Genomic DNA, 14,876 nt, shown 5'->3' on the forward strand with positions numbered 1-14,876 from the left:
CTCACCTCGCATAGGTGCATTTTGCCTAGGCATTAAAAAAGGAGATCCCAATTTGATTTGGTGAAAGAAATATGGTCCGGTTGGCCCTTTGTTTTGGTGGATTTGAAAAACGTTTTTGAGACGAGTTGGTATCCACAAGATCTGACGTTTAGATGAAGAATACACTATAAAGGTAGGTATTATAACAAAGGATTATGCACCATAAAAGTTGTAGTCTTCTAGATGACACCTTATAGTCTAATATCGTTGTTAGATATAGTATGTTGGGAAGCATAACACACTCGCAACCTAAGAGTGAAGCAATCATCCGATTTTTAAGCAACATGAAAAAAAGATAAAACATCAACATCCAATGCAAAAGAAACGGAACGAGTCAAAAGAAATTCTTTACAGTGATCCCACCTCACTCAATCCTTGAGCTGCACCAGAACGTTCAACGTTACTACCATCGGATTTTAGTGTCTCCAAGAGCCATGAAACAAGGTCGGGGAAGTTTTCCTCTCCCATTCCTTTTATTAGCGAGCCCAGTGCCCTAGCAGCCACAGACCGAACTTCAGGTATAGGATCGATAAGAACCTGCACAACAAAAGATATATTACAATTTATGGCACTGAGACAAAATTGAAGATTGGCATATCCAAGTATATGTACCTTTTTCACTTCGGGAAGGAGCAAGCCAATATATGGAATCATATCCCTAGGCTCCGTCACTAAAGAGCACATATTACCAACAATTTGGGCAGCTTTTTTCTTAGTTTCAGCACTCCTCTCCCTCAGCCCTCGATGAACAATAGGTACCAGAAGAGCAAGTGAAGGAGCATCAACTGAGTTGACGAAAGTAGTCTGCAATTCTACTGTTAATACAACAAAAACCAAATGTGTAGGAAATCAGAAGTCTTGCAAAGTATTAGATGTTTTCTTACTTGGAGAAGTATGTCCAAGGCATATTTTGTATGGTCATTGGGATCAGTAAGTGCCTTCAGCAAAGTGGGAACCAAGGAAGCAATTTCAGGATTTTTTATCACTTCCCCGACCTGAACAAGAAAGAAAAATATTAGGTAATAGAACATAATCTGGATTGTCATCATAATACAGCAGAACGTCATTTTATCGAAATATTACCTGCTGAAGTGCCGTCTGGCCAGCGGACTGGACCTTCGGATGGGTATCTGTCAGCACCTAATACAGAAAAATTTATCTCAGTAGCCAGAGCAGACCCTTAAAAACAATGACAAGATGAGTAGCAGACCCAGAAAATTTTAAGTGGAGTTTAAGAAATACAATTTGAAATGAGATATCATGAGTGCAAAAGTTCAAACCTCAGTCAGTTTAGGGACAATTTTAGGGAGGCATTGTGACAATTGTTCAGGAGCACAATATGCCATTGCACCAAGTAGCTGCACGCTACTTAGTTTAGTTCGCCATGCCTTATCTTCAAGGCCCTGGGCAGACCAGCACATATAAACGTAGAAAAAATTAAGGCAGTCTGAATGGAAGATTATTTTCACCAAGAACAAACAAAAAAATTAAAACTTTGTAATAGTTTGAAATTTCAAACATGACATATAGCATTTAAATCTATCTAAGACAGAAGAGATGCACGTCACTGAAAGGTTTATCCTCAAAAATAAAATTCAAAAGAACTTCAATTTAAGAGAAACAATGCCAAAATAGTATATAAACTATTCCAACAAAAATCAAAGAGTATCAGAAGTTCATTAGAACAAATATATATAATCGACAATAGGCCAGTACATACTACATACAGCCTTTGACAAGCAGAAAAGCTTTAAAGCCATTCTGTTTTAATAAGTCAGAAACAGAAAAGACAACTACTCTATCAGGCCGATGTAGTTTTTGTCCATAACTTCTTCCAAAATTAGAAATCAAATATTAATTTTTCTCTATCAAATTAGTTTATCTGCGTGATAATTGAAACCATAACCACTTTTAAAATTGGAGATTAATGGTCTGTCAGATAGTATTGTTATCATGCTATACTCGAGTTATCTAGAAAACCCCAAGAATAGGTTAAAGAGACCCTATTCTACCCATCGTTCCAAAGCTTCCCTGAATATAGTTGTATAGATGCCATATTTCAAGGTCTTATTGAAGATTAAGACAAAGATGACTATTACATTCAAAACCAAGTTGCGACATAAACAATTAACACACAACTCTTAGAACAAACACCAGGCAGAAGCTTTATCTGGCCATTAATCACTGGTCTCCTTGCATTACAATAATAAACAGTAGACTAGTCCACAAGGCACCAACAGGTAACATGTATGTGCACATCACATTACTTACTAAATATGCAGAAAAATTCTCCAATCTCACTTATTAGCACTATTTTTGGTAAACCAGAGAAGAAACACTTGGCATGCTCCCTAGAGCAAGTTCTTACAAAAAGAATAAAGAGCTAGCATTAAGAAAGAACCAATCAAAAAGACTATAACATCAGAATTATCCAACAACGGAAATGATAAAACATATAGCAGACCCATCAAGAGATACATCATAGCCCTAAAGTTCCACAACAAAGGGTTGACCTATCTAAAAAGTCTGAAAATCGAGCTCGCCGTTAAAATTTTGGGGCTCATTTTCTCAAAATGTAATCAAGAGTAAATTCATAAAATTCAGGATTGAGTAGAAGCATGTTCCCTTTGCTAAAGCACACTAAAGATTCAATCCATAATACTCAAGGAAAAATGAATTTCCTTGGAAAGAAGAATGATGAAGTCAAGGCCCAAATCTTGGAAATATAGCATCTAAAAATACACATGAAACTCAAGCAAATTCCCCTCTGCAGCTTTCATTTGCTTCAAAGGCTCTCACAAAAAACCCGAAGCATAACAGTTGGCGAAACCAATCAGCCTCAAATGAAGAACTAACACAACATCATCCTCAAACTTTTAATCTAGTTACGAACAGTTTCAGCCCCAAATTTCACATGCATCTAATTCATGATACAAGACAAGAAACTATCCTGTATTAGGAATTCCCACAGCATAACAGAAACATAAAGAAAGTGAGCTCCCATTGACATGACTACAACAGTTCATGCCAAAACTTTTCCTGTTCAAGCTGCACATATACTGAGATCAAGATTACATTGCCTCAATGCCAGTGATTTGGCTACTGCCAAGGCAGAGTAAGGAAGTTGGCAGCACATTTGCGGAAAATTATCAATGTTAGTTGTACAAACATGTTTTCCGAATAACATTTCACAACTTCACAAAAAATGGGATTAAGTCATCAATATGTAAAATTGCCAATGATTGATCCAGAAAAAATATTGGATATTTATTAAGTAAATACATTAAGCATCAGATGCAATACACATGCACAAAAACAAATCTGCAATAAAGAAACAGCGAAAGCATAAGAAAATAGGAATCAAGTGTGTAAGATCAGCATCATAGAACAATTACAAACAATCTAATCCTTACACAGTCCTAACTCTATTTTGATAGGTCATTTATGATTATTTCTGGATATGAATCGAATTCACAATTCTCCATGCTACCTCATATAAATGTTGAAATTATCAAATCAACGACTCTCACCTTTAATAGTGAAGGGAGTACAAGCTTAACCCCTTGAGCGGTAAGATTTGACATCATTGCACGCGCAGCACATTCAGCCGCTTCACGTACAGCAGCAACTTGATCAGAAAATGACGCCAAAAGTAAAGGTAGCATTTGAATCACATAGCTGAATATGAAATAGGGCAGTTAGAAGGGCGGAAAGATGAGAATTTAGAGAGTTAACAATGCAAACTACCTGATGGTATAACAAAGATATCAGTAAAGTGAAGGATAAGAATGAACTTAAAAAGATACAAAGACATACGGTTCAAATAGCTTTCCAAGCTTCTCACAAAGACACTCAAATCCAAGCAGTGCTCCTTCACGACATTTTGCAGAATTCCTGGAAAGTGAACTATTAGCTAAACTAAAAACTAGTAAATATTGTCTCTCCCTCTCCCTCTCTCTTTCCACGTGCACCAAACACATTCACACTTATACACTCATGATTATTATGAATGTGATACATTCAGAAGATGTATAATTCAACTAATAGTTAAACTAGTAAGCATCAACTCTATGCACACAAATTGGTATTCAGTAGTGTAATATCCCATACTACATTGCTAACTCAATTCCTATTAAGTATATAAAACTATACCACTAACATGTAACTAAATTATAAGTAGCAAAAAGAGATGAGATTAAAAACTGCACCACTAACAAGTAATTAATCATAAACAGAAGAAAGAGTTATCAAAGTGCGGTTTACAAGGAATTAAAAATATTAATCCACCAAGACCGATAGCAAAAAATGTAGAAGATAGTAAAAACTAAGAAAAAAAATTGTTCCATAAACATAACTTAGATGCCCCAACAAGTTCTCTTCCCTCCATAGAACGCCTTAATAACCCAATCCCAATAAAGGAATAATTCATCATCCCAAAAGGCACCCCAAGGTAAGTAAGAAACAAGAAAGCCTCAAAACCATGTACCCAAGCTATAGAGCATAAGAGAAGGGATCTTTTTCTGCGAGTTTATTGATTCATGAAAATGTAAGGATCACCTTGCCTAAGACCCTCCAATGCATCAATCAATTCCCAGGGTTCCTATTGATTGCATTAGTAGGGTGTTGTTGGAACCGTATCACACAGGATTTCACAGAAAGAAATGATTTATAGATCCACAACATTCAATGACCATAACAAGAAAATTTGTAAAATAAAGCATTACAATTTACAACCCTCGATGCGTTTGGACAATGAAGGCAGAAAAAGATATATTATCAAGATGAGAGAATACTTGTCAGTAAGGCCTTCACGTAAGGCAATCACGATGGCATACTTCTTCAGACAAGAAATACCAAATCCCTTGACAACTCCTGCAAGTCCAAATGCTGCTCCACGACGTTCACCGTATTTTTCACTCTTCATCATTTGACTAAGAAGCTGTGAGACAAGAGCCGGGGCATCTTGCTAAGAAAAGAACAATGGATTAGTGATGGAAACATTGCAATAAGCATGCAAAACACACCCTTCCAAAGCGAAAAGCAATAAATCAAGCAATTATATCACAAAGAAAGGTATTATATAATAAAACAAATCACATCAATAAGGACAAGAAAGGATTGTAAGGATCAAACTCATTCAGGTGACGTGGGTAGTTGCAAAACAAACCATACGTTTTCTATCCAGTTTTGTCATCTTTTCTAAAATGAGGTAAATTAAAATATAGAATCTACATAATTTAAGACAACTCAAAAATAGGATACAGTGTATGACGTACTTGGTGCAAGTGTAGGGAGTCCAACCTTGTGATAAAGAAATCACAGGTTCAATTCGTATGCGTGTTTTCTTAGCATGGAATAAAAACTATCCCGTTACGTTATGTAACGCATGTTATATAACCTATTAGAAAGTTGTCGCGACGTTAAATCCCGTTATATAACGGTTCACGAAATTTCACGGTCAAAACGCCGCGTTGACCATTATATAACGTGTAATGCCCGTTATTTCACCGTTATAACGATTTTTCACCGCTATGTTATTTGTATTCCTGTTAAAATTTTATTAATACCCATTAAATTTAATTATTACGATTACTTAAATTATAGTTACTCATAATTTTAGTTGATAAACAAAATAATTAACTAATAACTAATAAGTTAATTAATTGTACACTAAAAGAATCAAATATTGCAAGTAGCTAGTTGCATATTATTGCATAATAATTGTAGTTCAACAACAAAAATGCGATTTTTAAAACCCCTTATGTGAATTTTTTTTTCAAAAAACATACAGCAACTGCGATTCGCGTTATTTCTCTGTTATAGCCATTTTCTACGACACTGCGACCGTTTCCGCGGACCCATCCGCGATCGCGATTTTTTCCATGGTTCTTAGTGGGACGGATTTTAAAATTTTCTATCCCCACTTCTCTAGAACCTGAAGATTTAGATTTTTGGTTGTAGGTTATAATAGACTATATCATAGAAAGCTCATTAAAACGTGCACTTCTTATCAATTTATAGTTGCAGATGATGTTTGCTACCACAGGTCAATCGGAAACCTCTTTCTTACCACTAACAAGGGTAAGGTTGCATACATTAGATCCCTAAATGTAACCTAGGTGGAAACCATTTTAAGGCAATGGGGATTTGGAATATTGTTGACAATCATAACATTAAAAGGCATTAGACACCTGTTTGGATGGCATCAGTGGAGACAAACAAGAAGAAACTGCCCTCTGCACAGCTTCAGAGGGAGTATTGAGCACCTCAAGCAACTTCTCGACTACCAAATGAACTTTAGGGTCATCCTGTCAAAAGATTCAAACATAGGTCAAATATTACGTCTGTAAACAATTAAACAAAAGGCACAAATACACACAATACTTCAAAAAAAATGAATAATGAACCACACCTTTCCCAAGTGTTTTGCCAATGCCCCAGTAAAAATAACGACACCCTCACGAACAAGATCATACTTTTCTTCATCAGAAGCCTAAAAGAACCATTAATGCAGTTATCAAATTAACTTGCACCAAAACATTACAGAATCTAAGAATCTGAAGACACAATGCTCAAAAGACACTAAATAAGTTATGAGCACACCTTTTTGTTTAGATAGTTCTCGAAAATTGGAAACAACAAGGAAACATTATCTTTCCCATGCTTATCTATAATCAATATACCAGCATTAATCATTCTTCCGCGAACATCTCCATTAGGATCAGCCTAAACAATCAAAAATCATGAATTATTTCATACTGACTTAAAATCATAAATAAATAAGATAATAGAAAAATTCCAAAACCCATTCACCAATGTACATAATTTGATTTTAGAAAGAGAGTGCTTTAGGTAAATGGTTTTCACATTTTAGGAAAAGTTAAATAAAATTAACACATGTGCATTACCAAAAAGTATTTGGTTAAGTTATTTCTGCACATGAAGACTGTAGAGCACTTCTAGTTTACAACTGAAAATTGTTGCTTGTGTTTTGTTGCAAATGTGAAGCAACAGTATACTACTAGGTCAGTAAAAACAAAGTGTTTTTGTTCTATGTATTATGCACTGAAGTCTGGAAGAACTTAGCATATAGCTATTTAATTTAATATAATGTACCGTTTAAGATATATTTTAGAATATCAGTTAGCTGTTGAAGTCATAGATACCAACTGTTAATTAGATTATGGAGTTCCAACATTTAGCTTAGAATTTCTTTTTCTATAAAACCTGCGAGATGCATAATCGCCAAATAGGAGTTGGTTCAATTCTTACCAATGCTCGTGATATTAGAAATGTCATGACCACAGGAAGGTCTTTCGTTCTTAAAACATCAGCAGCAGAATGTAATGCCAGTGCAACTCCTTGTCTTCCCAACCATCTAGCATCAACATACCCTTCTTCCGAACCAGCATCACGTATGTACAAAGAAAATAGAGTTGCAAGGCATTCCTGTTGATTAAATGAGAAGATGTAAGGACACATAGATACATAACTACCCTATTAAGAAAAAAGAAAAACAATTACTTGTATACTATCAGGGTATTCATCTAAAGCAGCAGCTAATGCTTCAGCCGCAGCCAAACGGACATTATAGTTAATATGCGAAATTGCTCTATAAAATCCTGAATAATCAGTCCCAAGATCAAATCCATAGCGATCCCATAAATCTTCAGCAGCTTCTGCAACTGACTGTTATAATATACAAACAAGCAAATATATTAAGGATATGATAGAATAAAGAAAAAGTTCAACATACACAGAGTACGGGGAATATCTCATCACCAGTATCCACACTGCTTCAATAACCAAGAAGCATTACATTTCCAACAGTCAACAGAGCAAAACCAAGCTAATTTACATCAATTACGAAGGTAACATTTACATGCTCCTAAAACATTTAAACTATCCATACAATTGTTCCAAATGCCAAAGATATTAACCTATGTTCCAAGACTGGACCCTCCCCCACCCAAGAATCAAGATGTTTGGTTGTCCAACTTCACAGTTCAACTGTGTCTCCATTGGTCAAAATTAGCTATCTAAATCAAAATATCCATGATTTGACTTCTTGAACCTTCAAAATCCTAAATCTAAAATTTGAGCATCACTTTAGGTGTATCAAGCTTAAAAGATCGAAGCTTTTAGCCTGCTAAAGCAGCGAGAATCTACCAGAACCTTCTGATCGGTGTTCTTCTCCGGCGTTCATGAGACTTGGTAGTTTTTCCATTTCTCTGTCCTCGGTGTTTTTGTTCCTCTCTTCTCTTTTCTTTTTCTTTTTCATTGTGGGATTGAATGATAGAAAAATAAAAATAATGGGTATTAAGGGGTGAAGTACTTTTTCCATATATTAATACTTGCACTAATTGGACTTTGTATTTTCCAACGCTCAACTTAGACCACAAATATCTTTAATTATCAAAGAGAAAAATTATGTTGAGTTCATATGATAAAACAAGGCATCAATATAAATCTAGTCGATCTCACTTTACTCTTTTTATCTTTTGGATTAGTAATCATTAAAAGTCAAACATTGTTTGTGAATAACATAAAAGTAAATAAGGTGGGAGTTTTAACATACAAAGGTGGTATAGACCAACAATTAGTACTATCTTTCTTTCTGTTTTTTTTTTTTGATTCTATTGACAGCTATCCAACACTGCTTAACTCTCTTTTACTTGTAATCTCTTTGATTTTCAATTAGTCCCTCACTTCTCCTTATTTGCAACACCAAAGAGACAATGTTTTTAAAAAGTTTATGTAGGTTGTAGTTGATGGGGTACCACAAAAGGAGAGCTATAGTTGAAAGACGGGAGATAAAAAACAAATTTGAGTAGATGACCACTTCTTTCTAAGGAGTTTGCATATTCAAATATTCACAAATTGCACTTCCTAAAAAAATAAAGGGACGTCGGCGGAACTTTACTTTCATTTTTTAACTTACCAAAAAAGAAGTAAAAACGATAAATCTTAGTCTCTGAAATATTTAAGACTGAATAATCATCATAAAACATTGGGCAAATCAAGTCATACAAATTATGTATCTAAAAATATTATCAAACAAACCCCCAAAACATTGAAAATCAGTGAAATAAAAAACTGCAAAACCAAATTTATCCCCTGTACCAAAGTGAATCCCAAATCTAGTCGAACTTATATTGATGAATAAGTAATTGAGTTATAAGCTTACAAAAACTAAACAAAAGTAGAATCATGTGGCCAGTAAAAAAATCATATTAAGGCACTAGCACACAACAAATGTCAATTGCAAGACAAACCTTCTCTGGATCATGCAATGCAATCCAAATACTTGTAGCAACTTCAACATTCTCAGGAAGGCAACGGCCAGAGACAGAAGGAATGCATTTAACAGCATTCAAGCATGCCATCCTTACATGAACATCTTTAGCATAGACACCATAAAGTGCCTGCTCAAAAAACAAATGGATGAATATTGACAACCAAAGGTACATATAATTACGCTTGTGAGATCAAATAGAGAAGCTACAAACATACAGATGAAACTTCATCTGGTTTCAAGCCCAAACACAATTCATTCAGAGTTGATCCAATAGCTGCTTGATGAGCAGGAACAACACCAAGAGCATGATACAAAACCTATGTGGCAGAAATTATCAAAAATATAAGGAAAATGTAAAAACAAAAAGAGTCTCATAAATGCAAAATGGAGGCACAATGATTAAAAAAATTATAAATTGACATAACTGATAACATTCTCAGCCTTGGAAGAGGCAATATTGGATCTGTATGCAGATACAAGACTCGAAGAATTTCATGGTGTACAACTGTTTTCTTTGGTGACAAAAGAATCCACTCCATAATCTGTACAGTGAATTTAAAGTTTATTTTAGAGCTGCAATAAGTACTAGCCTCATTATAGTGTATATCAAAACATTCACGACTTACCGGAAAAACAAATATAAACGTATCCACTGGAAGAGGCCCATATTTACAGGAAACAGTAAATCCATCAACCACTCTATTAAAGAGACCCGGAAAAGACGTTTTTTTCGTTTCCTCCCCATCAACTATTGAAATGAGGTCCAAGACACAGTGGCTCTCCTCAACCTCAACGACCCTTAAAGCAGTGGCAATGTCAAGTGCCCAGTTACTCAGTGGAGGAGCAATACATCGAGAAAGCTTCACCAAGGCTTCATATGCAGCATCACCCACTATTGGTGACCGAATAAGAGGATTGACAAACTTAACCTGAACATTGAGGGAAAAGTGTAAGCAAATGACAGACCAATATTCTTAGGTGAAAAATTGATCAGGGCAAGAGAAAAAGTTCAATTCAGAGAATTTCAGTTTATTAACAATCTGACTCAAGTATATCACCTTAACGATCCCTTTCCCCAAACCCCTTGCATTCCTCAAACATGTACAAGACATCACACAAGCAACGGATAAATGTGTCCTACTTTCCCACTGTTACACAGTCCACTGTTAGAATATAAGGAGTAAATAACAAATCAGACAACCCCTCTACCGCATATGCACCTTAGCTTGATATTTACAACTACTACAATGAAACTATACAAATTAATACAATACTAATTTACAGACATGGAGGCAGATGTTAAAATCAAAAGGGTTTACATTTTAAACTATCTTGAAGAAAAAAAAAGTATATCCATGTCATTTTCGCATGCATGATAATAGAAGTCTCGTAAATTTAGACACAAATGATCTCCTTCCAAGTGAAAGTTTTTAATTATCTTTTATCATCAAGACGTAAAGCATAGGATTGAGTGTGGGTGGTTCAAATTGAGAATATTATACAAGCAAAGTTGCCACTAAGGTTGAAGGAAAACAGAAAAAGTTATTGGACTTCCATTAGACCAACAATATTAATTGGGTTAATATGCTAGAATTATAAAAGAGATCTTTACATGAAGATAAGAGTAGCACAAATGTGTATGTTAAGGTGGATAAGTGCACATAACATAAAGGATACAATCCGAAATGAAGGCATAAAAAAGGGTCTTAAAGTTGCAGATAGCGAAGGCAACGACAATGTCTCATAACATAAAGTTTGGATTTTGATGGGTCAATTATACACAACTTTACCCTTGCAATGTAATGTAACATATATAATCACCTAAAATAAAGTGAAGTTCGAAACTCAACAAAGCTAACAAAAGGAAAGGTAGGCCAATGATGATCTGGATAGCGAGAGTGAAGAATAATATAAAACAAATAGAATTTGCACGAGCATATGACAATAAATAGTAATTAATGGAGGAGTAAAAAATTTAAATGATGATTGGATTGTATTCTTAGTTGATGATTAGTATCAGACTAAGGCCTAATAAAGTAAAATATATGTCACTAACAATCTCTTACATTAATTTGTTTTGAATTATGTAGCCGACCTATAGACGGAATTTACGCATTGGCATTGTTGTCTTTTTGTTTTGTGTTTCATGATATTTTTCCTCCTATTTAATTTCCGTTGTATACCATTGATACACTTCATCTTAATTGTGTCCAATTCAAAATAAAAATTAAATTTCAATGCCAAATACTTTGTGTGCCTACATTTTAAATAACAATCACATCAACCAGCCCTGTCATTATAAATTCCAAAACTGATTTCAAAACATGTAAAGGGAATAATAATATTAAAGAAAAAGAACTTCACAAATGGCACTTCGTTGAACTTGAACCTAATGAATTTCAAAAAAAGTTTTAAAAGGATAACAAACGCAGAAAGATACCAACCATGGAAGCAAGTTGACTGTGAGCAAAAATTAGATTCGCAAGTGCCATCTCTCCAAGAGCCCTTAAAAACAACGAAAGATTTCTTTGTATGGCCTTGACCTTATGCCTAATAGCAGCCTCCTCCCTTAGGAGGATTTCACGTGCCTCTTCTTTTGCAGTCTTTCCTTTATCTAAAAACATTCAATTTACACAATAAATATCAAGGCACATGCTTAAATTCTCAACGAAATAATACAAAAAAGATATAAAATAATTAAACCATTTTTTTTTGTTGTTTTTCCAGAATCCTTTTTCCCTGATCCTGCAGGGTCTCTTCGAGATAGGTCTTTTTGTACAGAATGATTAGAGTTCACATGTTCCTGGAAAATCATAGCCCATGAGACTAAAAACTAGAAAGCAATCCAGAAGGCAACGGGAAAGGAAGAATGAAGCATCACCTTGCTGCTATTCTCTTCCGATTCTCTAGAAGCAACATAAACACCAACCTCGGTTGAGAGAGTACCATCAGGAGTGTTAAAAATCTGAAATCAGAGAAGTAGTGATAAGATTGTCCAAATATAAAGAGATAATACCCGCATCCCGTTTAACATTAAACTAGCTTTCAAGCAACAAACGGGTTGATAAAACATAAAACCAATACTTGTTTAACATAATTGTTGCCTATTCTAAGAGTTGTATAGATAACTAACAAATGGATTTGTGCTTTGTTGTGCTTAGATGTACTACTCGTGCTTCTGAAAACAAAAATATGGATAGCAAAGCTCCAAAAACTTGCATGAAAGTATGCTTTCAAGAATATCCTCAAGTGTATTTATATATAATATTTAATTTTGTCTTCACATTAGCAATTATAGGAGACTCTCACCGGTATAAGTCTATCAATACTAGTAACTGTAACATCCATTATTTTTCTCCCTTCCATATAGAATTACCCAATAGTTATGTTCAAACTCAATTTTTCTTCTCATCAACATGAAATTTCCCACCAACTTCATCCATATCTAGCTTTTACTCCAAGTTTTAAACCCTGATTGTCCCCCAATGACGCCTATTATTTCACAATACCAAAGAGAAGGCCAACTGAAAGGACAACCCAAAGACAGAGGAATTATGTATCAAAAAAAGGCTAAAACCAAGGTTCATATACAGCCGAAGCTAAAAGTAATTATTGAACTCATATACTTTATCTGCGCATATCTTAGATTTCTACTAGCCAGACTGACAGAGACAACACTAAAGCTGCAGCTGTTAACCAATTCACCAATAACAACTAGCTCAAAACACTTACTCTAGAAAACCCCATGTATCCATATGAGCCATAGAAACAACTCCGCATACAACAATCAATTGAATAAAACTCCTCTGCGTTAACATTTTAAAATAATTTAAAATATTCCTTGAGATAAATGTCGATATTCTTCGAGATAAATGTCGGACTGTTAACTGTGCAGTGAACCACAGCTTAACTATCTATATGATAACAAGGATCTTTCTAGACATCAACCAATCAATGTGCAAAGTGCAAAGTGCAAATTTCCCCAAATTTCCTTTATTTACTTTCCAGGCTCATCAAGCAACTTCAACAGCAAATCAAACCAATGACCATCGTGCCTCATCTTTTCAAGACCGCTACTCATCTTACAGTTCCACATGAAAAAAATCAGTATTCACCAAGGTTATGCTGCATTAGTTCCTTAATTCTAATCAACATTGTTTGAGCTCTAAGAAAATTGTGTGTATTATTCCGTACCAAAACACATAAACACCAAAGCCTTGAACATAAAAAAATAGATTGCAAGACTAAAACATGAGTGTCCTATGATAATTCAAATAGACCATCTATCTTCATTCTCTTCTGTTTAATATTATATGTGTTTACAAGTTCAAGTTCTTTGTTATTTCGCATTCCCACCATCAAAGGAATCTTTGATATTCATCACCTTATTTATCAAGAGTGCATAGGCAAATTCACTAGAAAACAACATACGTGCCAAGTGTACCCATAAAAACTATGTATGTTTGGAGAAATACTGAAAAAAAAAAAAGTAAGCCATGCAGTTCCTGATTTAGTACATGGGGCACCTGTTCTTGCATGAAAGTAACCAAACAAATGAAATGATGCACTCTAGATAAATTGTAGAAGTATATTCTGAAAGCGCCAAACAACATAATAACTAAAGTATTTAATTGCAAAAGTAAAATCAGCAACAATGTCAAAGCCATAATCCCAGCATATAAGGTTGACTCCATGAACAAAACCATTCAGTGTGAAATCTAACACCATTAAAGATTGTAGTTCCAAAAGCATAATTTAATAATATATCTACAACTAAAAGAATTAATTCAAATGCCCGACTGTGCTCCGGCAATCATTGTTGGTCCCGACAAGAGGCAAGTTCATGACAATCAGCATATAACATCATCAGATCTTATGACATAATTGAAAAACAATTAAGAAATCAAATTTCACCTGAATGTCAATTGGAGAAAGAGTATCATGTGTATAGCGATCTACTTGACTGCCAAAATTCTGTCAAGTGATGCACAGAGAATCAGCCCTGAGAAACAAAACATGAGTCCTATAATCACATTCCAACATTATGAATTTCACCTTTTCAAATTCCAAGAATGTATCACTTGGAGCTATGGTCATCAATGTGCACAAGGAGAGAACAGCCCCCTGCTGTTCAAGAGGACTTCCACTCATCAATCCAGAAGTTCCTAAAAGGTCCTGTAAGTTAGAGGAAAAATCATAAGATTTACAATTAGGACCAAGAAGTCAATACAAGGATCAGCAAAAAAAGATTCCTCAATATTGTTGGCACAAATAAAAATCAGGCCGTCACATTACAGAAGAACTGCTTTATAATGATTGTTTTACAACAAATTTTCAGCTTACCGAACTCAAAAGGGAATGGATTCATTTTTATATGCTTTTTTAGATTAGCAAAGATTAAATCTTTGATGGGTATTGAATTTTTGTGCATATGGATTGAAAAAGGCAAGGAAGAATTTTTGCGTTTGTGTTTGCGAAGATGGATGGCAAATGATGATGAAAGTAAGGGATGAAATTTCGATTGTGATGGATTATTTAT

The 14,876-nt window shown here is 34.7% G+C and overlaps 1 protein-coding gene across 1 annotated transcript in view; it reads right to left on the bottom strand.

Moving 5' to 3' along the window:
* LOC130817611 (protein ILITYHIA) overlaps positions 1-14,876 on the bottom strand; it is a 45,419-nt gene that overhangs the window by 14,644 nt on the left and 15,899 nt on the right. The window contains exons 14-35 of the mRNA XM_057683419.1: positions 14,393-14,512; positions 14,252-14,311; positions 12,219-12,302; positions 12,041-12,140; positions 11,782-11,951; positions 9,964-10,266; positions 9,763-9,879; positions 9,553-9,654; positions 9,315-9,464; positions 7,564-7,728; positions 7,312-7,488; positions 6,643-6,765; positions 6,452-6,532; positions 6,231-6,347; positions 4,833-5,005; positions 3,856-3,933; positions 3,570-3,717; positions 1,320-1,442; positions 1,123-1,179; positions 924-1,034; positions 652-843; positions 403-576 (exon numbers count right to left, since the gene is read on the bottom strand). Of these exons, the coding sequence (XP_057539402.1) occupies positions 403-576; positions 652-843; positions 924-1,034; positions 1,123-1,179; positions 1,320-1,442; positions 3,570-3,717; positions 3,856-3,933; positions 4,833-5,005; positions 6,231-6,347; positions 6,452-6,532; positions 6,643-6,765; positions 7,312-7,488; positions 7,564-7,728; positions 9,315-9,464; positions 9,553-9,654; positions 9,763-9,879; positions 9,964-10,266; positions 11,782-11,951; positions 12,041-12,140; positions 12,219-12,302; positions 14,252-14,311; positions 14,393-14,512 (2,925 nt within the window). The remainder of the gene's footprint in view (positions 1-402; positions 577-651; positions 844-923; positions 1,035-1,122; positions 1,180-1,319; positions 1,443-3,569; positions 3,718-3,855; positions 3,934-4,832; positions 5,006-6,230; positions 6,348-6,451; positions 6,533-6,642; positions 6,766-7,311; positions 7,489-7,563; positions 7,729-9,314; positions 9,465-9,552; positions 9,655-9,762; positions 9,880-9,963; positions 10,267-11,781; positions 11,952-12,040; positions 12,141-12,218; positions 12,303-14,251; positions 14,312-14,392; positions 14,513-14,876) is intronic.

This window comes from Amaranthus tricolor, chromosome 7 (assembly GCF_026212465.1).
Source record: "Amaranthus tricolor cultivar Red isolate AtriRed21 chromosome 7, ASM2621246v1, whole genome shotgun sequence".
Taxonomy (NCBI): Eukaryota; Viridiplantae; Streptophyta; class Magnoliopsida; order Caryophyllales; family Amaranthaceae; genus Amaranthus; species Amaranthus tricolor.